Genomic DNA, 23,838 nt, shown 5'->3' with positions numbered 1-23,838 from the left:
ACTCCTTTCCTCATTTCTCAGACTTTCTTACTAATGAAATTTTCTCCTAGCCGTTTTTACGTGAATAAAGAAGCTCCGTTACCTTTAATGCTGTAAGCAGTGCGGGGGGTCGGGGAGTGAGGGTGGCGGGATAATCTAATGTTTTTGGTGGCTGTAAACGACATTGTAGAAAATTACGGTGATTTGTTAGGCCATTTATTCCCTCTTCACCAGTCTGGCAGTCATCTTCAGAACAAAAGAAGGCGTGAGGCTGAAACTGGGGATAGAGTGGGATTGCTTTGGGTAGGTAGGATAAAGTCTGGGGAGAATCGAGGCAACTGGGTGAGAAGGAGGAAAACAATTCGCTGCGGAGGCTTGGGAGGACACCAGAGGCGGTGGAACTGGCTGCACTAGCTGATGTGTCGCGGTTCCTCCCAGGTGTGGGGTGCTCTTGGTGGGGCAGCAGATACTATGATGTGGCTCTTGGGGCGCGAGGAAATGTTCCTGTCAGGTGGCTATACTTTCTTTTTGAGACAGGGTTTTGCTCTGTCACCCAGGCTGGAGTGCAGTGTCACGACCTTGTCTCACCACAGCCTCCCCCTCACAGGCCCAAGTGATCCTCCCACCTCAGCCTCCCGAGCAGGTGGGACCACAGGCGGGCGCCATGATGCCTGGCTAATTTTTTTTTTCTTTTTTTGAGACGGAGTTTTCGCTCTTGTTTCCGAGGCTGGAGTGTAACGGCGCCATCTCGGCTCACCGCACCTCCGCCTCCCGGGTGCAAGCGATTCTCCTGCCTCAGTCTCCCGAGTAGCTGGGATTACTGGCATGCGCCACCACGCCCCGCTAATTTTGTATTTTTAGTAGAGACGGGTTTTTTTCTTTTTTTTTCTTTTTTTGAGATGGAGTCTTGCTCTGTCACCCAGGCTGTAGTGCAGTGGCCGGATCTCAGCTCACTGCAAGCTCCGCCTCCCGGGTTCACGCCATTCTCCTGCCTCAGCCTCCCGAGTAGCTGGGACTACAGGCGCCCGCCACCTCGCCCGGCTAGTTTTTTTGCAGTAGAGACGGGGTTTCACCGTGTTAGCCAGGATGGTCTCGATCTCCTGACCTCGTGATCCGCCCGTCTCGGCCTCCCAAAGTGCTGGGATTACAGGCTTGAGCCACCGCGCCCGGCCGAGACGGGGTTTTTTCATGTTGGTCAGGCTGGTCTCAAACTCCCGACCTCAAGTGATCCGCCCGCCTTGGCCTCCCAAAGTGCTGGGAGTACAGGCGTGAGTCACCGCGCCCGGCCTTTGCCTGGCTAATTTTAAAATTTTTTGTAGAGACCGAGTCTCACTTTGTTGCCCAGGCTGGTCTCGAACTCCTGGACTCAAGTGATCCTCCCGCCTCGGTCTCTCAAAGTGCTGGTCATTACAACTGTGAGCCCCCGCGCCTGGCCTGGCTACCCTTTACAGGATAGAGCTATACCTCGTAGCTTGTCTGTCAGTACCTAACGTGGCGCCACGGCGAACTAGGGCAGGAATCTTATCTGTCCCCAGACTGCTAGCGGACGGGAGCTCCCCAGCCCACGGGCTGTGTGGTTCTGGCCAGAGCAAGCAGCAACTATGCAGCATGCAGCTCCCGCTGGGGGCCCCAGGGGCCGCCCCATCCAGACTCCGCGTGGGCGGAGCCTCGGTCCTCAGTCGGCGGGCCACGCGTCCCGGCCGCTGCGGGGACTCCAACCAATAGGGATGTGCGGCTGATGTCCTATCGGCCAATCGCGGGGAGGGGAAGGCGTTGGCCAGCTTGGCGCTAGCTCCCGGAATATGGAGCCGTCAGCTCGGGGGCGGCGTGTCAGGTGGTTGCGGACCTGGTAAGGTGAGGGGAAGGCAAGGTCAGGGGTCACGGATTCTGCTCGCGGACAGGGAGGGGCGCGGGGCGGCTCGAGGGCCCGTGTCGGGGGTCAGGTCCGGGACTAGGATGCGAAACCGGCTCGCCGTGCGGGGCTGTGAGGGGAGGTGTGGGCAGGGAGGGCCTCAGGCCCGGAGTCCAGGACTGATGGAGCAGCGACATTCAGAGGAAGACCCAAAGATGGGGGCAGGGAGGGAACGCCGACGGTCGCGGGGGTCTCGCCCCTTCCCCGCCGCGGCCTAGGACACATGGCCCAACTCCCAGCTGCACCGGATGGCGCGCCGGCCCGTGGTCGGGGTGCGCTGACCTGCTTCGACGCCGTGAAAGAGGCCGACTGGCACAGGGCAAGGTCTCTCGGGGCCTCCTTGTCGGCGCCGCAGGGGGCCGGGCTGCTTTCCGGGGCCTCCCGCCGCCCCGCTTCAACAAAAGACTCGTTATAGCCTAACCGACTTCCAGGGAGCGCCTTCTGTGTGAATAGCCTGCATAGGCGGCTCCGTGGTTGTGGGTAGATTGGTTTTAAGGCTGTTTGTGCAGCTCTCAGGGACCCTCTGGATTCCAGGCTCCAATGAGCAGGGTTTTTCTGCAGGGGAATATTGCACATATGTAAGTGGCCTGGATGGCTCTCCCAGCCGTTCGTTTCATGTGTCCCCACTTTTAAAGCTACCGCTTAAATGTGACATCTCTTGCAAAAGCAAAAATTATCTGGAAGGAGAGTTTGCAAGGAGAGATAGGCTTCTAAAAACTCGCTGGCCCCAATTTTAGTCACTGTTGGTGAAAACTGGAGAAGCTATGTATACACTGACTTCTGGAACCCGAAGCCTCACCAGTTCGCATAATTTCTTGACTTTGTAAATCTTTGAACAAGTTGTTTGCCTCTTTGTTCTTTTGTTCCACGTACTTAAAATGGGGATTGATAATATCAATCTTAGAGGATTGTTGGTATGAAATTAGTTAATAAACAACAAAGTACTTAGAACAGTTCCTGACGTGGAGTTTTTGTTATTGTTACCTTCTTTCCCCTCAACACTTCTAAAGAATTCTAACCTTATTACTTATTCTTTGCTCAGAGTATCATGACCTATCACCAGGGAACCCGCCGGCCTATACTTTCCATTGACATGATTAACTTTGATCTGAGGGTATAGTGTAGTTACAAGTGACTAAAGGATTTCTGCTGCGTGTTTGTTTTATTAAATACGGTTGGAAACTGTCATTATACTAGGTCATTTATGGTGATACCTGTGTTAGGTAAATGAAACCTGAGACCTTCGGTTGTTTATTTTTTCACTGGACAATAGTTCATTGACAGTCTTGCTTGGCCCACGCAGTTTATTTTGGAGCCAGTACTAAAAAGTCCATGATTGCAGCATACTTGGTTTCTCATGTTTCCGAAACGGCAGCAGTGGGACTCGGGAGGGGAATTTCTGGGTAGCCTGGCAGCACTTCTTGTTAAGGAATGGGGAAGCTTCTTATGAATCTAATCTTACTCTACTGTTAGGAAATCAGCAGTGGTCCCTTGGATTACTCTACAAAGCTAGTAAGCAGCTTTGGTTCCGTTATGATTCAGTGAAAGTTAGAGAATTATATCTACAAAGTAGGATCTTTTGATACAGAGTTTCGCTCTTGTTGCCCAGGCTGGAATGCAATGGCGCGATCTCGGCTCACTGCAACCTCTGCCTCCTGGGTTCAAGCGATTCTCCTGCCTTAGCCTCCTGATGCCCGGCTAATTTTTTTTTTTTTTTGTATTTTTAATAGAGACGGGGTTTCACCATGTTGGCCAGGCTAGTCTGGAACTCCTGACCTCAAGTGATCCACCTGCGTCGGCCTCCCAAAGTGCTGGGATGGCGTGAGCCACTGGACCCTGCCGGATCTTTCTTGTTTGACTTTCAGTGCTAAGTATTTGGGTGAGTGTTGTTGAATCAAAGACATCTTTATTCTCTGCCTCCTCACCATGCACATACATACAAATGTCTGCTGACAGATTTCTGCCCTTCCTATGACCTTAAAAAGCCCTCTCATATTCTCGTGGTGCTATCTGGGATACTCCAGTGGAAGACTGCTTTGTCTTCTAATTCTTCCCTTCAAGGAAGCTGCTATTTATACACATAGCATTATTAGGAACTAGTCAGAAAATGAGAAACTTTATGAAAAAAAAATTGCTTACTGCAGCAGTATGCTGGCCAAATTTAGTTGAAGTGCAGATGATATAAGTTTAGTTGTTTAGTTTTGGAATAAGAGAGTTCAAGACTTTTTTCTTTCCCCAAGACAAGGTCTGGCTCTGTAACCCAGGCTGGAGTACAGTGGCATGATCATAGCTCACTGCAGGGTTGACCTTCCAGGCTCAAGTGATCCTCCTGCCACAGCCTCCCTAGTAGCTGGGCGTACAGGTGCATGCCACCACCCCTGACTAATTAAAACAATTTTTTTGTGAAGATGGAGTCTCACTAGGTTTCCCAGGCTGTCTTGAGCCCGTGAGTGCCAGCCACAGTGCCCAACCAGTTTAATACTTCTTTAGGATTTAAAGTTGGAAGTTGGCCTGGTGAGAGTGAAGGACAATGTCTTTGAAATCTGTTTTTGCCTAAGAGGCATGGGAGTGACACCTTTAAAGAACTGAGTGTGTTTGAGGCAGAAAAGGAAGTCTGCTGCCCTAATATTGTCATTATTATCATCTCTATGAGGCTCTGTAGTTTGAGTAAAACATTCTGGGAAAAAAGGTAGGGGCATTTGAATGAGCGGAATGTAATGGATTAGAAGATGCAGACCGTGTCTCACTTACTGGCTGCCATTTATTCTTTATTTTTATTTTTTGGAGACAGGGTCTTGCTCTCTTGCCAGGCTGGAGTGCAGTGGTGCAATATTGGTTCACTGCAACCTCCACGTCCTAGGTTTAAGCGATCCTCCCACTAGAGCCTCCTGAGTTGCTGGGACTACAGGCTTGCGCCACCACGCTTAGCTAATTGTTAATTTTTTTGTAGAGTTGAGTTCTCACTATATTGCCCAGGCTGGTCTTGAACTCCTAGGCTCAAGCAGTCCTGCCTTGGCCTCCCAAAGTGCTGGGATTACAGCCATGAGCCACTGTTGCCCAGCCTTGCCATTTATTCTTTTTATAATTTAACAAACATTTATTGAGCAATTTACATTAATTGGCCCCTTGAGACACAAAGAAGAGCCTTCCAGGCATCATCAGGAATATTCTAGATACAATAAAATGACATGTATATAATAAAGTATATTGTAATGAAATCATAATGGAATATAAAACAATTGGCCAGGAATGACCAAAATATATTTATTGCCTAACTTCTCTTCCACTTCTAATTTCAAGTTAAAGTAATTTATATTTTTTGGCATAAGGAACAAATTAGGGTTTTTAGTCTTGTTCTGGTGCCTATTGCCGGTAAGTCATTTTGTATGAGGTTTGTGTTTGTTTTGGTCTCATCTCTACTAAGCTGATAGCTGTTAAAACTCCTAGGAAATGAAAGAAGAAAGCTACAAGTTAATTATTAAAACTTTACCAGGTTTCAAAGAGCAAAAGGAGGCTTGTTAAAGGCTGGAGAATCTGGTAGTATATGTTGTCTTAATTTTTCTTTGCTTTTAGGAAAAGAAACTTTGAGGACAATATTTACTTAAAGTTGTTAAGGTCAATCTGCATCATTTGGGAGCCAATATCCATCATTAGGAAAAATGGGTTGAATGTAATCTAATGAAAATTCTTCATATATGTCAGAGAAAAGCTACTTAAGTGTGAAGGCAAAACATATTTTCTGAGGCAAGAAGTAGGTATAGTCTGGTTTAATAGGGGATTTTCTTTTTTTGAAAAAAGTAATTTTTTTTTTAATAGAGACTGGGTTTCTCACTCTGTTGCCCAGGCTGGTCTCAAACTTCTGGGCTCACGCAATCCTCCCGCCTCAGCTTCCCAAAGTGCTAAGGGATTACAGGTGTGAGCCACCATGGCCAGTCTAATAGGGAATTTTCTTATTCAAGTAGAAAGGGGTCTTTGAAATTGTCCACAGAGCTTCGCATTTTGTTCCACGATAGAGGTGTCAGATCAGGAGGCCAGGTTTGTCCCCCAAAAGGAAACGCACTGCTGTAAACTTCTGGTTAGGAGGAAGTTCAGAGGAAGCTTACCCTGTGAGAGTTGGGAAGAACAAACACGAAGCTATAGTCACTGGAAGTAAGACTTTAGTGACCCTGACTTGTGAGCATTCAGGGAGATTTGGAAGCTGGTTAAACCTCAACAGCACTGATGGGAGAGAGTGAAGAGTTGTATTTAATGGGTACCAGCCCCTTCCAATTCTGATGTCTCTGGTTGATGTGTGATATTTTTGTTGAAAAGATAAGTACTCCTTGACAGCCTGGCCACATTTCTCCCAACTGTTATCGTTTTTGACACTCAGGCAGCTGGTTTCATTATCAACTGTACTATTCCTCCCTACATCTTCCTCCCCACTCCTCTTCTTCTTTCCTAACATTTTCTCCACTTTCTCTTTTTCTTTTTTCTTTATCTTAAGATGGTCTCAATGTCACGTTTTTCATTCAGCCACGAAACAGACTTAAAAGTCCAGCTCAGATGAGAAACAGCAAATTTGGTGTTGAGTTGAAGTTGTGGTTGTCTTTTTTTTTTTGAGACAGAGTCTCACTATGTCACCCAGACTGGAGTGCAGTGGCATGATCTCAGCTCACCGCAACCTCCGCTTCCCAGGCTCAAGCGATTCTCCTGCCTCAGCCTCTCAAGTAGCTGGGATTACAGGCGCGTGCCGCTACTGTCTGGCTAATTGTTGTATTTTTAGTAGAGATGGGGTTTCACCATGTTGGCCAGGCGGGTCTTGAACTCCTGACCTCAAATGATCCACCTCCCTAAGTCTCCCAAAGTGCTGGCATTATAGGCGTGAGCCACTGTGCCTGGCCCAAAATTGTGGTTTTCCAAATTACATAGGATGTCTCCAATTTTGAGATTATTATTAGGGCATGCAAAGTACGCTTTGGTATCTGTAAGGAATTGGTTCCAGGACCTCACTCACACGCATACCAAAATCCTGGGATGATGCTTAAGTCCCAATAAAATGGCGTAGTATTTGCATTTAACCTATGTACATTGTCCCATGTACTTAAAAATCACCTCTAGATTAGTTATATCAATTATAATCTCCCACTTCCCACTTTTTCTTTAGACAGGGTCTTGCTTTGTCATCCAGGCTGGAGTGTAGTGGTGCAATCATGGTTCGCTGCAGCTTTGACTTCCTGGGCTCAAGAGATCCTCCCACCTTAGCCTCCTGAGTAGCTGGGACTACAGGCGTGTGGCCATCACACATGGCTAATTTTTAAATTTTTTGTAGAGACAGTGTCTCACTGTGTTGCCCAGGCTGGTCTCAAATTTCTGGGCTGCCTCAGCCTCCCAAAGTGCTGGGAGCTGTGAGTAACTGCGCTGGGCCTATAATACTTAATACAATGTAATTGCTGTGTAAATAATTGTTCTGTATTATTTAGGGAATAATAACAAGAAAAAATGGTGTGTATGTTCAGTACAGGCGCAAGCAACCATTTTTAACCCCCAAATCTTTTTGATTTGCAGTTGTTTGAAACCACAAGTGTGGAACCCAGGGTTACAGAGGCCTGACTGTATCTCAGTGGCCATTATGCCAGAGAGAGAGAGAGACTGGTTCATGTTAAGCGCATTGTATAATAGCAGCACTGTTTGTACTTTATAAACTGGGTGTGTTTGTGTGGCTTTTGGTTGAAGATATTCTAGTATTACCCACTTGAATAGAGAGGATTAGAGTTTTGAGGCCTTTTTCTAAAACGAATGCTTACCACAGGGGCTTTTCACTTTTTACCATGAAGTACACATAATCAGTCTTCAACCTGACTTTTTTCCTAGGTATCATTTTATATCAAATTCATTTTAATAAGAGAAAAACAGGATAAACTTACTCCAATGTAAAAAATAATACCTCACTTGAGCCCAGGAGTTTGAAACCAGCCTGGGTAACATAGCAAGACCCCACCTTTACAAAAAAATAAAAAGTCAGCTGTGGTGATACATGCCTGTAGTCTCAGCTACTTGGGAGGCTGAGGTGGGAGAATCGCTTGAGCCTAGGATTGTGCAACTGCACTCTAGCCTGGGAGGCTGGAAATATGTAAATAATTGTTCTGTAAGACCCTGTCTCAAACATAAGATAAAAAACAATACCAGACTTTACACGTTCAAGAACAATTTGGAAATTCACATGCCTATTCTAAGCTGTTTATTTCCCCACACCTCGAATGGGAACAGATTGAGTTTTAGAACTAATTGGGCTGGGCACGGTGGCTCCTACCTGTAATCCCAGCCCTTTGGAAGGCTGAGGTGGATGGATCCCCTGGCCCCAGGAGTTCAAGACCAGCCTGGGCAACATGGTGAAACCATGTCTCTACAACAAATGCAAAAATTGGCGGGGCATGGCGCATGCCTGTAGTCCCAGCTACTAGGGAGGCTGAGGCGGGAGGATCACTTGAGCCCAGGAGGTTGAAGCTATAGTGAGCTGAGACCATGCCCACAGCACTCCAGCGTGGGCGACAGAGAGCAAGACCCTATCTCAAACAAACAAACAAACAAACAAATAAACAAACTAAAAAGCTAATTGGATGGATATTTTTAATGGAAGACTCAGAAAATGTTGCTTCTTCATGACCTAGAATGGAAAAATAGAGGAAGAGTAATAATCTCTTATTTTAAAAAAGTGATAATAACCTTCCTCATTAAAATACATAGGTTTCAGAAAATAATTAGCTCTGTTTGAACTGCTAGAATATTTCAAAAAGTTTTGTTGACTCTCAGTCATCCAAATGGCAGGAGCCCACCTTCATGAAGAGCGCCTGGTACAACAAGGTGTTGTGTTAATAATACAGTAATGGTTCAGTAGAACTGTCAAGTACTTTGGCCTTGAAATAGACCATTAGGGAAAAGAGAATTTTAGAAGAATCTAGAAACCTTTTCATTTTCTTTAGGACAAATAGAATTTTGAAAAGATCAGAATTATTTGTTATTCTCTAATAAACACTTTGGGTGTCACTAAGCCTTGATGTGTGCACCTAGCAGTTTCTCTTTTGTCACTAGCATGTCTCTGGCACTGAACAGTGCCTAAGGAAGAATGAACTGAACAGTGTCAAGATGAAGAGGTGGCTTTGCCATGTAGCTTGAACACATTCTTGCTAGCATTTATTTCATCAGTTATTTACATGTAGACACCTTTTTGGCTGATTCTGTGAAAGTTCTTTCCGTATTTAATGTTGTCTTTGATTTTATTGAGGTGAGGAAGGTGATGAAAAAAAGGAGGAAAGAATTAACGGACTGTATTTAAAAACATTCCTCTCTAAACCTTACAATTAATTTTCGGGAGACCTTTTCAGCTGTAAGACTGGTGAGATAGTTTTGTGTACCTTTATTCTCTATAGGGGAATTTTATACAAAAACGAATGATTTCAAACCCAAACTATTTATTTATTTATGACAGGGTCTTGCTCTGTAGCCTAGGCTGGGGTGCCCTGATCACGGCTCACTGCAGTCACAACCTCTCAGGCTCAAGCAGTCTGTCCACCTCAGTCTCCCAAGTAGCACGCACCACCACGCCCAGCTAATTTTTGTATTTTTTTTGTACGGACGGGGTTTTGCCGTGTTGCCCAGGCTGGCGTCGAACTCTGCTCGCCTCGGCCTTCCAAAATGCTAGGATTACAGGCTTGAGCCACTGCACTCGGCCTAAACTTTGGTTTTAACCGTAGATTAAAAAAAAATGTTTAAGTTGTATATATTAATATTCAGTATTTCAAAGTTTCTTAGGGGCAGTTTTTATTTTATTTTATTTTTGAGATGGAGTCTTGCTCTGTTCCCCAGGCTGGAGTGCAGTGGCATGATCTCGGCTCACTGCAACCTCCACCTTCCAGGATCAAGTGATTCTCCTGCCTCAGTCTCCCAGTAGCTGGGATTACAGGCACCCACTACCACGCCTGGCTAATTTTTGTATTTTTAATAGAGACGGGGTTTCGTCATATTGGCCAGGACAGTCTCGAACTCCTGACCGTAAGTAATCCACTGCCTCAGTCTCCCAAAGTGCTGGGATTACAGGCATGAAGCACCCTGCCTGGCCAGGGGCAGTTTTTAAAACAGGTTTGGGCTACCCAAATTGTTCTTCTAGAGTTCTTATAAATGCTAAGCGAATATACAGAATTACTGTTAATTAGATGTTAGAATTTATTATAGCTAGTATGTGTTTTGGGGGGTAACTTAATTTTCATGTAATTTCAAACTTGCAGAAAAGTTGTAAGAGTGGTACCAAGGAATGGATGATTTCAAGAAAATGTGGTAAGAGTAATGACAGTGGTAAGCAGTGGGTGCCTTCAGGGAATGTGGAGAAGCCACTTAAGCCAAATTAAGGAGTCAGGAATGCTTTTCTGAGAGGGGATTTTTAATATTTTGCATTTAGGTGGCACTAAAACAAACTAGTAGTAAGTTAGACTGAAGGCAGTAAATACCTGCCAACTAGACAGCTGTAGACTTCTGATTATCTATTGCAGAAGCTTTATCAGAGAGTTCAACTGAACATCCCTAAAGTGTTTGTTGAGAAGCTGAGTGAATCTATATGACCTTGACATTTTTTAAAAGGCAAATAATACATGTACCTGGTAAAACTTTTTTTTATGTGCATAAGGTATACAGTGTGTATTCAGTGAGAGGTTTTCCTTTCACATGACCTCATTTGGGCTCTCCTACTCCTTCCTTCTCGCAGGGATGGCCTTTATTACCAGTTTTTGGTGTGTCCTTTGGAGATTGTATGTGTACGTGTGTGTTTTCTCATTTTTCTTTTTGCTACATACATGATAACATGCTGCTCAACAAATTGGTTTTTTGACTTGACAACATATAATATTTTAGAGACTGTTTCCTATCAATACGTGATAGATCATCTTATTTATAGTGGTTGCATGGTATTGTGTCCAATGAATGTGCATGGTTTATTCAACCAGTCCTCTACTAATATTGAGGTTGTTTACAGTCTTTTCATACTACAAACAATGCTGTGGGAAATATCCTTGTACATATTTCCTTGATGAGTACTTTTTGCTTTTTTTTTTTTTAAGAATACATTTTTAGGAGTAAAATTGCTAGATCAAAGAATATGTAGACTTTTGAAAGTTTAGACAGAAAATAAAATTTTGTTAACATTTTTATCTTGTAAAACAGTCTTACAACATTTTTTTTTTTTTTGAGACAGGGTCTTGCCTTGTCACCCAGGCTGGAGTGCAGTGGCCTGATCACCACTCACTGCAGCCTTGACCTCCTGGACTCAGGTGATCCTCCCACCTTAGCCTCCCGGGACTACAGATGCCCACCACCACAGCCAACTAATTTTTTTTTTTTTTTTTTTTTTTTGAGACAGAGTTTTGCCCTTGTCACCCAGGCTGGAGTGCAGTGGCACGATATCTGCTCACTGCAACCTCCACTTCCCAGGTTCAAGTGATTCTCCTGCCTTAGCCTGCCCAGTAGGTGGGATTACAGGCGTTCACCACCACACCCGGCTATTTCTTTTTTTTTTGAGATGGTGTCTCGCCCTGCCGTCCAGGTTGGAGTGCAATGGTGCGATTGCGGCCCACTGCAACCTCCACCTCCCAGGTTCAAGTGAATCTCCTGCCTCAGCCTCCTGAGTAGCTGGGATTACAGGTGCGTGCCATCATGCCCGGCTAATTTTTGTATCTTTAGTAGAGACAGGGTTTCACCATCTTGGCCAGGCTGGTCTTGAGCTCTTGACCTCATGATCTGCCCCCCTCAGCCTCCCAAAGTGCTGGGATTACAGCCGTGAGCCACTGTGCCTAGCTTTAATTTTTGTATTATTAGTAGAGATGGGGTTTCAACATGTTGGCCAGGCTGGTCTCAGACTCCTGACCTCAGGTGGTCCACCTGCCTCAGCCTCCCAAAGTGCTGGGATTACAGGTGTGAGCCACCGTGTCCGGCCTCCACCTAGCTAATTTTTGTATATTTTGTAGAGATGGAGTTTCACTATGTTGCCCAGGCTGCCTTCGTCTCCCAAAGTGTTAGGATTACAGGCATGAGCAACTACAGCTAGCCAGTCTTACAACTTTTGTTAGAGAATGGGATAAAATAGGCTGGGTGCGGTGGCTCACGCCTGTAACCCTAGCGCTTTGGGAGGCTGAGATGGGTGGATCGCTTGAGCTCAGGAGTTTGAGACCAGCCTGGGCAACATGGTGAAACCTCATCGCAATAAAAAATACAAAATTAGCCAGGCATGTTGGCATGTGCCTGTAGTCCCAGCTACTCAGGAGGCTGAGGTGGGAGGATTGAGGGGCGCGGAACACGAGGTCAGGAGATTGAGACCATCTTGGCCAACATGGTGAAACCCTGTCTTTACTAAAAATACAAAAATTAGCTGGGCATGGTGGCACGCACCTGTAATCCCAGCTACTAGGGAGGCTGAGGCAGGAGAATGGGATAAAATAGTCATATTACATTTAACCATGAGTGCCATTTTTTTTTCTGTCAATTGCTGTTCAATAGGAAGAAACTTAATGGGTTTAAGAGAAGGTGACGCTTTATGGTTAGGGGTGAGCTAGAATATCAAACCAGTATTAATCGTAATTGTGATGGTTACTTATCAAAGTGTTGCTGGGTTGATTCTGGCTGCTTGTGTCCTAATTCTGGATCTTTTCCCTAATGTGACAAAGTAACTGAAACAACCTGGTGCTACAGCCCTGGAGAGCAAAACTGTCTTAACATTAACTTACTGCTTCCATATGGGTCATAAATTTTCATGGAGACTTAAATGCTATGCATAACTGGCCTGGCCCTTTCTATTCCCTCCCTAGTTTTTTTTTTTTTTTTTTTTTTTTTTAAATTATTTAATTATTTATTTTTTATGAGATGGAGTCTTGCTCTGTTGCCCAGACTGGAGTGCAGTGGCACAATCTCGGCTCACTGCAACCTCCGCCTCCCAGGTTTAAGCGATTCTTCTGCCTCAGCCTCCCGAGTAGCTGGGATTACAGGCGTGCGCTACCATGCCCAGCTAATTTTATATTTTCAGTAGAGATGGGGTTTCTCCATGTTGGTCAGGCTGTTCTTGAACTCCTGACCTCAGGTGATCTGCCTGCCTCAGCCTCCCAAAGTACTGGGATTACAGGTGTGAGCCACTGCGCCCGGTCCCTCCCTAGTTTTATTAATTTTTTTTTTTGAGATGGAGTTTTACTCTGTCACCCAGGCTGGAGTGTAGTGGCACGATCTTGGCTCACTGCAATCTCCACCTCCTGGGTTCAAACGATTCTCATGCCTCAGCCACCCTGGTAGTTAGAATTACAGGCACCTGCCACCACGCCTGGCTAATGTTTGTATTTTTTGTAGAGATGGGGTTTCACCCATGTTGGCCAGGCTGGTCTTGAACTCCTGACTTCAGGTGATCCGCCCACTTCAGCCTCCCAATGTGGTGGGATTAGAGACGTGAGCCACCATGTCTGACCCCAAGCCCAAGTTTTATTCTGTAGGCACTGTAATGAAACATGTAGTTCGCTGACTAAAAGCTTTGTTGAAAAGGCTGGAATCTAGAATTTGTTTTCTTTCTTGAAATAATTCATTCTTGAGATTTCAGAGAGAAGTGAAACTTTTTGTATTTGAACAGCTCTGTATGTACTTGGTATAGGAATGAACTTAGAATACCACTAATAATTATTTAACTTTTTTTTTTTTTTTTTTTTGAGAGGAGTCTCGCTCTGTCGCCCAGGCTGGAGTACAGTGGTGCAATCTCAGCTCACTGCAAGCTTCATCTCCCAGGTTCACGCCATTCTCCTGCCTCAGCCCCCTGAGTGGCTGGGACTACAGGCGCCCGCCACGCCCGGCTAGTTTTTTGTATTTTTAGTAGAGACGGGGTTTCACTGTGTTAGCCAGGATGGTCTCGATCTCCTGACCTCATTATCCACCCGCCTCGGCCTCCCAAAGTGCTGGGATTACAGATGTGAGCCACCGCGCCCGGCCAATTATTTAACATTTTATCATGAAATATTTCTGTCTAAAAATATTTGCAGACTACAATCTTGGGAAGATCACACTATTACCTTAATTGTTTGCTTTTAAAATACAACTTTTAAAAGCCTATTTTGGTGCTTGCTTCAGCAGCACGTATACTAAATTGGAACAATCAAGAGAAGATTAGCATGGCCTCTCTGCATAAGGATGACACGCAAATTTGTGAAGTGTTCTATATTAAAAGAAAAATTTTTGGCCTGGGGCAGTGGCTCATGCCTATAATCCCAGCACTTTGGGAGGCCGAGGCGGGTGGATCACCTGAAGTCAGGAGTTTGAGACCAGCCTGGCAAAACCCCATTTCTACTAAAAATAGAAAAATTAACTGAATGTGGTGGCATGTGCTTGTAATCCCAGCTACTCGAGAGTCTGAAGTAGGAGAATCGCTTGAACCCGGGAGTTAGAGGTTGCAGTGAGCTGAGATCACGCCACTGCACTCCAGCCTGGGCGACAGAGTGAGACTCCATCTCAAAAAAAATTAAAAACTTTTAAGGACTGTTTTGCCTATTTTGGATAAAAATCTTCCTCAGATGTATGAGACATTTCTGTGTCTTCTTTTTCTTCTTTTTTAGACAAGGCCTCGCTGTATCTCCCAGGCTGGAGTGCGGTGGTGCAATCATGGCTCACCGCAGCCTTGACCCACAGGCCCAAGCAGTCCTGCTAGTTCAGTCTCCCCAGTAGCTGGCACCACAGACATGCACTACCATGCCCAGCTGATTTTCCAGTGCCTTAAATGGGATATTAATCATCATTACAAAAGTGATTTACAGCCTGGCCAACGTGGTGAAACCCATCTCTACTAAAAAAAAAAAAAAAAAATTAGCCGGGCTTGGTAGTGGGCACCTTTGATCCCAGCTACTTCGGAAGCTGAGGCAGGAGAATCACTTGAACCCAGGAAGCAGAGGTTGCAGCGAGCCGAGATCACGCCATTGCACTCCAGCCTAGGTGACAAGAGTGAAATTCTGTCTCAAAAAAAAAAAAAAAAGCAATTTAATTCATTTACCTCATTGTGATCAGGGCCACAAATGGCAACTTGAGTTGTTATACTTGTAATAATATTCTCAGAACTGATTGACTTATAAGGAAGAACTGTTTGCCTCATACCAAATTGCCCAAGACTAATTGACGTACTTGAGTTTTTTGATTCCTCAGTGTGCCAAGTTCCTCTTTTCCTAGAGGAGCTATGCATAGTTCCAGATCCGATTTGTGGTTTCCAATTTATTGTGGGTTAAAATAACCTGATAACATTAGTTTATTAGAATTATATGTAAAACAAAAGTAAAAAGCCTTTGCCGGGAATGAAGGGGCTGTGCTATGATCGGAATCCAAGTGAGTACTGCTACTCTGAGTGGTCATATATGTAAATCCCCTTTAGGAGAGGTGTTATTGTAATTGACTGAAAGAGGGGTTGAATTTAATCGTATTACTGGGGGCTGTTGGCTGATGTTTAGTCATCTAGTGGCTTAAAACCTGACAGGAGAGACATGGCTACTTGTCCGTTGTAATGTAATACTTGGCGTTGGTGACTCTAGAGAGGAAGGATTATGTTTTCCAAATTAGCAGGCGGTGGTATATAAGCCCCAGAAGACAGATGAAACCTAAAAAGAAAAAAGCTCCTTTCTGGTCTGAATTCTGTAATTCTGTAAGTACAGAATATGTTGGTAGATAGAAAGATTACCCAAAACCCGAAACAGCAAGTAGAAGATTGTTCATGTAGGAACAACATATAAGGGACAAGGGTGGAAAAAAGACTAGATTTAAGCAGTAAAAGATCATTAAGCGAGGCTTCGTCACTTCTCCAGTAGGACAGTTATTATTGGGATTTAAGGAGGGGCTTATCAATAAATACTATGTTGTCCTTCCCTTTCTAAATTTGAAATCAACTGAGAAGTAGATAATAATAAGATTGAAATTTTTTTTTAAAAAATAGCCTTATTGGTGAGGCTCAATGGAGAATATGCCATAGATCTGTGCCCAAGTGAGCTTGCTAACATCCTCCCTCCCAATTAAACTTAACAGGATAATGGACATCTGGAACTTCCACCCACTCCCGACTCCACCCACCCCACTGCAGGTTGCTTAGTACAGGACCTATAGACAAAGGCTGGCATCCTGCACACTGTGCTTAATCCTGCTGGTGCTTCAGCTCTCTTGAAGAGCCCAGGAGGGGCTGGGCCACGGGTGACTAGTTTCTTCTAGTTGTCAGAGGGTTGAGGAATGAGGTCTGGAACATTATAGCTGTAGACTTTACTTTCTCAGGAAGATTTGAGGCTGCCAAATAGTGGCCCTCCACTACCAGTATGCTCGTATGGTGCTTTTTCCCACCCTTTCTAGAAGACTGAACCATGAACTTAAATTACATATTTTAGACCAAAGAGAATTATAGATCTCTGTCCTTAAAAACTCATAAAATATCTTTGGCTGGGCGTGGTGACTCATGCCTGTAATCCCAGCACTTTGGGAGGCTGAGGCGGGTGGATCACAAGGTCAGGACTTTGAGAGCAGCCTGGTCAACGTGGTGAAACCCTGTCTCTACTGAAAATACAAAAATTAGCCGGGCATGGTGGCACATGCCTGTAATCTCAGCTACTCGGGAGGCTGAGGCAGGGGAATTGCTTGAACCCAGGAGGCAGAGGTTGCAGCGAGCTGAGGTTGTGCCACTGCACTCCAGCCTGGACAACAGAGTGAGACTCTATCTCAAAAAAAAAAAAAAAAGGAAAAAAACCCTCATAAAATAGGGGAAAATGTGTCTGGCTTCAGACACTTGGGATAATTTGGAGGCAAAGGCAGAGACTGGATACTTGCCTAGCAGCCTCTGTGTAGATGCTAATTAAAGAAGTATTTGCCTGGCCAGGCGCGTTGACTCATGCCTATAATCCCAGCACTTTGGGAGGCTGAGGCGGGCGGATCATGAGGTCAGGAGATTAGGACCATCCTGGCTTACACGGTGAAACCCCATCTCTACTAAAAATACAAAAAATTAGCCAGGCGTGGTGGCAGGCACCTGTAATCCCAGCTACTTGGGAGTCTGAGGCAGGAGAATCACTTGAACCCAGGAGGCAGAGGTTGCAGTGAGCTGAGATTGCACCGCTGTACTCCAGCCTGGGTGACAGAGCAAGATTCTGACTCAAAAAAAAAGGTATTTGCCGTCTCACTAAAATACCTCCTGTTCAATTTGTCCACCGCCCCTTGCCATCCGTGAAGGGTTTCACAGTGAAAACCAGAAACCCTGCCCAGACACATTCTAAAAGAGCTGTAACACTTCAATTTGGTTTTGAAGTCTTGCCAGCAAAATCCTGACTAAGGCTTTTCTATTTTTGTTAAATATCTGTCAGTCATAATCTGAAAACTGTAATTATTTTCAAGGTTACCTAATTCAGTAGAAGAATTACTCTTTTCATAGTAAGGATTCAGTCATACAGAGTAACAAACTGCTGGTTTTGAACTTGTTAGTTTGTTCTTGCTAATTCTTCTCCCTCCCTTTTCTCCTTTCCAGAATCGTATTCTAAGAATTCAGCCACTCAAGTATCCACCATGGTGTTGGGTCTTGAACAGAAGATGTCAGATGGTAATTTACCGCTTTGTATTATTGCCTAATTTTATTTGTAATTAGATTTATGTTGGTAACAGAAATTTATCATATTTTTCCTCTTGTCATCATCTATCATCATCTAGTCTAACAATTCCATTCAAAAGTCACCATCTGGTGACTTAGGCTGTAAATGAAAATGGATTTTTTTTTTTTTTTTGAAGTGGAGTCTTGCTCTGTTGCCCAGGTTGGAGTGCAGTGGCGCAGTCTCGGCTCACTGCAACCTCCGCCTCCTGGGTTCAAGTGATTCTCCTGCTTCAGCCTCCCGAGTAGCTGGGACTAAAGGCACATGCCACGATGCCTGGCTAATTTTTGTATTTTTAGTAGAGACAGGGTTTCGCCATGTTGACAAGCTGGTCTTGAACTCCTAACCTCAGGTGATCTGCCCGTCTCAGCCTCCCAAAGTGCTGGGATTACAAGCATGAGCTACTGTGCCTGTCCTGAAAACATAATTTTTTTTTTTTTTTGAGGCGGAGTTTTGCTTTAGTTTTCCAGGCTAGTGCGCAGTGGCACTATCTCAGCTCACTGCAACCTCCGCCTCCCAGGTTCAAGCAATTCTCCTGCCTCAGCCTCTCGAGTACCTGGGATTACAGGCACCTGCTGCCATGCCTGGCTAATTTTTTTTGTATTTTTAGTAGAGATGGGGTTTTGCCATGTTGGTCAGGCTGGTCTTGAACTCCTGACCTCAGGTGATCCACCCGTCTCGGCCTCCCAAAGTGCTGGGATTACAGGCATGATCCACCGCACCCAGCCCTGAAAACAGATTTTTAACCAGAGACCTGCTTCATATCTTTTTTTTTTTTTTTTTTTTTTCCTGAGACAGAGTCTCTCTCTGTCGCCCAGGCTGGAGTACAGTGGCGCGATCTCGGCTCACTGCAAGCTCCGCCTCCCGGGTTCGCGCCATTCTCCTGCCTCAGCCTCCTGAGTAGCTGGGACTACAGGCACCCGCCACCTCGCCTGGCTAGTTTTTTTTGTGTGTGTGTTTTTTTAGTAGAGACGAGGTTTCACCATGTTTGCCAGGATGGTCTCAATCTCCTGACCTCGTGATCCGCCCGTCTCGGCCTCCCAAAGTGCTGGGATTACAGGCTTGAGCCACCGCGCCCGGCCTGCTTCATATCTTTTTTATAATTCTGAGTTGAGCCAAGATTAGTTGTAATTTGGTTTCTGGCAGTAATGCTTACAAGGACAATATTATTCCCAGACCCAGGATAAAAACCTCTGGTGTGCTTTGACTGCTCATGATACTTCCTGGTGTTTCAGATGTGTATGGAGCGGTAAAATACAGGGCGAGTACCTTACGCTCTGTATTTGATTGGAGCTTTTTGAGTGCTTTGACTATTTCTTCCTAAATCTGAGCTTCTTCTTTGGAATTTCTGTTCCTTTTCTATAAATTTCTTCATGAATTCAAAGCTGCTTAATTAAGATGATATGAGTCAGCTCCCGAAGGAAGAAAGCTCTTATTTGTTTAAATTAGAGGTTTTAAGGATTTATTGGAAACGCAGAGATTAGAGCTTTGTGATTCAAAATAGCCATTTGATGGCTGAAGCAAACTAGCCTCTGTGTATTTCTGGCAGGTTATCCCTTTTCTCGCAGACGTTCTGCTTCCCAGTATTTAAGATTGACTGCAAAATGCAGAACTCAGGGAAACGCTGATATCAGTCTGAGATGAGCCCTGCCATCACGAGGGTGCCAGTACCCCGTGACCAGCGGCACTTTACTGCAAGCCTTAGTCAGAGTACAAAGGGTTCCTGCTTGGTGGTTTTGCTGCAGCTTCAGAGTTTAGCCTGAATTGTAGCAGGATTTTGTAACTTGCACCTTTTTTGAGAAGTCTGACGGAGGTATAATGTCCAAGGACAATTCTTTGAGTAAGTCCTACCAAATATAGGAGGTGGGGAGGACATTTCGCTAGATGGGCCTAATTCTTTTCTTTTAAAAGCTAGGATTTTAGGTTACCAGGAGCTGGTCTGGGAATGTAATATTTTGAGCCCATATGTCAGTGTTTTTAGAGGAAAATGAAATGGCTCTAAAAATTCCCAAGTAGGAGTAGAAGTGTGGAAATAGGAAAACCATTGTGAGTTAAAACTCATCTAGGGAGCTGAGTGACTGGGGGAGGGGAGGGAGATAACTTTTTTAGTGTAGGCTAAATTTTTTACTTCCTGAATTTTTAACCATGTGAATGTATTACTTATTATAAAATATACATTAAAAATAAACTATTCAAAATAAGTTGAGCTAGAGTCAGGTTGGTCTCTTGTGCATTTAGGTATTAAACTATTTAATTTTAATTACAGTATAGTAAGGATGAATTGTTAGTGTATTTTGTTCATTTTTTACTAATTTATTTTCAAATCTGTTAATTCAGACAGCGTTTCTGGAGATCATGGGGAGTCTGCCTGTCTTGGTACTGTCAACCCTGTCTCTAGTAATCCCTCTCTTCCACGGTCCCCTGGGGACTCAGAGGAGTACTTCGCCACTTACTTTAATGAGAAGATCTCCATTCCTGAGGAAGAGGTTAGTATCAGGTCCTTGGAGGAGAGCACTATGGTCTGGGGAAAACCTGTGAGTGAAAGATCTGCTGGATGGCTCAGGGTCAGCAGCCTCAGCTCTAATTTTGGCTGGAAGTCTCTGAAAACTGTATATATATACACATATACATACACACACACACACACACATCTATCTATATCTATCTGTCTGCCTACCTATCTGTCTGTCTATCTATATGTTTTTTTTACAGACAGGATCTTGCTCCATCATCTAGGCTCCAGTACAGTGGCACAACCATAGCTCACTGTAGCCTTGAATTCCTGGGGTCAAGTGATCCTCCCACCTCAGCCTCCCCAGTAGCTGGGACTATAGATGGCATGCCACCATGCCAGGCTCATTATTTTTATTTTTGTTTTTGGAGACAGGGTCTCACTATGTTGCCCAGCCTGGTCTTGAACTCCTGGCCTCAAGCTATCCTTCCTCTTGTTCGTTGATGAAAAACAGTCAAACTCTGGCTGGGCCCAGGCTCACATCTATAATCCCAGCACTTTGGGAGGCTAAGGAAGGAGGATTGCTTGAGCCTAGGAGTTCAAGACCAGCCTGGCCAACATGGTGAAACCCGGTCTCTACAAAAAATACAAAAATTATCTGGGCATGGTGGTGTGCACCTGTAGTTCCAGCTACTCGGGAGGCTGAGGTGGGAGGATCACTTGAGCCCAGGAGGCAGAAGTTGCAGTGAGCCAAGATCATGCCATGGCACTTCACTCTGGGTAACAGAATGAGACCTCCTGTCAAAAACGAAAACCAAAACAAAACAGGTCGGGCGCAGCGGCTCACACCTGAATCCCAGCACTTTGGGAGGCCGAGACAGGCAGATCACCTGAGGTTAGGAGTTCGAGACCAACTTGGTCAACATGGCGAAACCCTGTCTTTACTAAAGTTACAAAAGTTAGCTGGGCATAGTGGTGGGTGCCTGTAATCCCAGCTACTCGGGAGACTGAGGCTGGAGAATCACTTGAAGCTGAGAGGCAGAGGCTGCAGTGAGCCAAGATTGTACCACTGCACTCCAGCTTGAGTGACAGAGTGCGACTCCATCTCAAAACAAACAAACAAACAAGAGTCAAACTCTGTGAAATATTTAAAGAGGTTTATTCTGAGCCAAATATGAGTGACCAAGGTCCGTGACACAGCCCCAGGAAGTCCCGAGAACAGGTGGTTGGGTAACAGCTTGATTTTATACGTTTTAGGGGTCAGAAGTTACAGGCAAACATCAGCCAATATATGTAAGGTGTACATTGGTTCCATCAGGAAAGACAACTTGAAGTGGGGAGGGGGCACCTTTCAGGTCAAAGGTGGATTTAAAGATTTTCTGCTTGGAAGTTGATTGAGGCTGGGTGCAGTGGCTCATGCGTGTAATTCCAGCACTTTGGGAGGCTGAGGTGGGTGGATTGCTTGAGCCCAGGAGTTTGAGACCAGCCTGGGCAACATGGCAAAACCCTGTCTCTACAAAAATAAAAATAAATAAAAAAAGAAATTGGTTGAAAGAGTTATTTTCTAAAGACCTGGTGTAAAATGAGGGGCTGTGGAGTGTCTAAAATGAGGGGTTGTGGAGACCAAGGTTTTTATTATGTAGGTGAAGCCTCCACGTAACAAGCTTCAGAGAAAATAGATGTAAATGTCTTTTATCAGACTTAAAAAGGTACCAGACTACTAGTTAATTCTCTCCTGGATCAGGAAAAGACCTGGAAAGGGAAGGAGATTCTCTACGTATTCTAGGTTTTGCTCATAAGAGATGGCTTTGCAGGGTCATTTCAAAATATACAAAGAAATATATTTTGGAGTAAAATACTTTGATTTCTTTCAGGGCCTGTTATCTGTCATGTGATGGTATGCTAGAGTCTGGTTGGAATTTGGCATGTTATTGCTATAAGGGATGTGTTTTGTCAGTTTTAAGATCTCTGGTTTTGCTTGCTTGTTTGTTTGTTTTGAGAGGGAGTTTCACTCTTGTTGCCCAGGCTAGAGTGCAATGTTGCGATCCCGGCTCACCACAATCTCCTCCTCTTTGGTTCAAGCGATTCTCCTGCGTCAGCCTCCCAAGTAGCTGGGATTACAGGCATGTGCCACCATGCCTGCCTAATTTTGTATTTTTAGTAGAGATGAGGTTTCTCCATGTCGGTCAGGCTGGTCTCGAACTCCCAACCTCAGGTGATCCACCCGCCTCAGCCTCCCAAAGTGCTGGGATTACATGTGTGAACCACTGCGCCCACCCGGCCAAGATCTCTGTTTTAATGCTAGTCATTGGTGTCGGAATTCCAAAGGGAAGGGGGTATAATGAGGTTTGTCTGACCTCTCCCTCCCATCATGGCCTGAACTAGTTTTTCAGGTTTTCTTTGGAATGCCCTTGGTCAAGAAGAGGATCCATTCAGTTGGTTGGGGAAGCTTAGCATTTTATTTTTGTTGCTCTCCCCACTGTCCCGAGTAGCTGGACTACAGGCACACACCACACACCACCACACCTGGCTTGTTTCCTTTTTAAAATGGTGGCTCTTGTCCTTTTTGGGAAGTGTTTGGGCACAGAGGTACCGATACTGTTATTCTAGTTTTAGAATAAGAGGCTGATGGAACCTGCAGGTAAGGGAGGGGCTCTGACTTAGAGAAGTGGCCAGCTTCTTAATAAAAAGTGGGTGAAATGGAAGTGAAACTTGGACACATGCAATATCTGACATTGTAAATCCTTTTTTCTTATGAGGCTGGTGTTGTTGCTTCATATATGATAACAGATCAATTAGATCAGTAGTTCAATAGTGATGTTCTGTTTAATCTCTTTTCCTCTCTTGTATAGTACTCTTGTTTTAGCTTTCGTAAACTCTGGGCTTTCACCGGACCAGGCTTTCTTATGAGCATTGCCTACCTGGATCCAGGAAATATTGAATCCGATTTGCAGTCTGGAGCAGTGGCTGGATTTAAGGTGAACATCTACTCCTACCCTTGTCCTTTTAAACACACAATACACTCTCACATCCTTTTCTCCACCCTGCATGTTGGATAGTAACCTCAGGGGCTACGTGCAGATACTTCATTGGCAGTGGCTTTTATATGTAAAGTACTTTCCATTTGATCTTATTTTTATCCACATAGTTTCCTTGAACAAAGGAGAAACTGCATATAGGAGAAACTGAGGCTCAGAAAGGTACAAGGTGACTTAGCAGGTCATGTGCAAAACCTGATATAGAACTCAAGTCATTTGATTCTTAACCTGGGCTCTTTTCTGAATGCAGTATTTACCACTCATGTTGCCAAACAACTAAACAAACAAACAAACAAAGCTCAGTTGTTCAATGAGTGTTACAGGATATTTTGTTCTTCTTAGTTGCTCTGGATCCTTCTGTTGGCCACCCTTGTGGGGCTGCTGCTCCAGCGGCTTGCAGCTAGACTGGGAGTGGTCACTGGGCTGCATCTTGCTGAAGTATGTCACCGTCAGTATCCCAAGGTGAGCAATGTACTGTCCTGTTTGTCTCTCACTCATACTGTAGAAATCTCTGTGTCTGGCAGTATGTGCTGGCCTCATGATATAGTGAGACAGTCAAGGACTTGGGGGTCAGTAGCCCTGAAGACGGATGGTACCAAGGGAAATACTGTAGCTCCTCCTGTTGCCAGGCCATGTTTTCCCCGCTCCTTCAAAATCTAACTTAAGACTCGCATTTCCTAGAAGGTTTTCTTAGAAAAACTGTGTTACAATTCACTCTGGCTTCCAGTATCTGGCAATGCCCAGCTCGCAGGGAGGAGGATACTCTCTTTAAGCACTTTTATTCATACCTCCATGGTACTCCATCAGTTT

The 23,838-nt window shown here is 44.8% G+C and overlaps 1 protein-coding gene and 2 non-coding genes across 8 annotated transcripts in view; 2 read left to right on the top strand and 1 right to left on the bottom strand.

Annotated features, from left to right (window-relative positions):
* The window catches only part of SLC11A2 (solute carrier family 11 member 2), a 50,296-nt gene that overhangs the window by 1,726 nt on the left and 24,732 nt on the right, over positions 1–23,838 (top strand). For 2 of the 6 annotated variants that reach the window (XM_021922350.2, XM_021922354.1), the window contains exons 1-5: positions 1,634–1,828; positions 17,421–17,492; positions 19,876–20,024; positions 22,843–22,968; positions 23,371–23,490. In XM_021922350.2, coding sequence (XP_021778042.1) covers positions 17,459–17,492; positions 19,876–20,024; positions 22,843–22,968; positions 23,371–23,490 — 429 coding nt within the window. In that variant the 5' untranslated portion in view covers positions 1,634–1,828; positions 17,421–17,458. Of the gene's footprint in view, positions 1–1,633; positions 1,834–1,921; positions 3,771–17,420; positions 17,493–18,629; positions 19,379–19,875; positions 20,025–22,842; positions 22,969–23,370; positions 23,491–23,838 lie in introns of those variants that run through there. The other 4 variants (XM_021922351.2, XM_021922352.2, XM_017945869.3 and 1 more) reach the window with 4 other exon arrangements.
* LOC116268993 lies at positions 14,002–14,109 on the top strand. Its single transcript, XR_004176319.1, has one exon. It is a non-coding gene; the product is annotated as a U6 spliceosomal RNA (small nuclear RNA).
* LOC116269034 lies at positions 17,126–17,188 on the bottom strand. The gene has a single exon (XR_004176354.1). It is a non-coding gene; the product is annotated as a U7 small nuclear RNA (small nuclear RNA).

This window comes from Papio anubis, chromosome 9 (assembly GCF_008728515.1).
Source record: "Papio anubis isolate 15944 chromosome 9, Panubis1.0, whole genome shotgun sequence".
Classification (NCBI taxonomy): Eukaryota; Metazoa; Chordata; class Mammalia; order Primates; family Cercopithecidae; genus Papio; species Papio anubis.
Note: the sequence above shows the minus strand (reverse complement) of the source record. Positions and strands in the feature narration are given on the sequence as shown.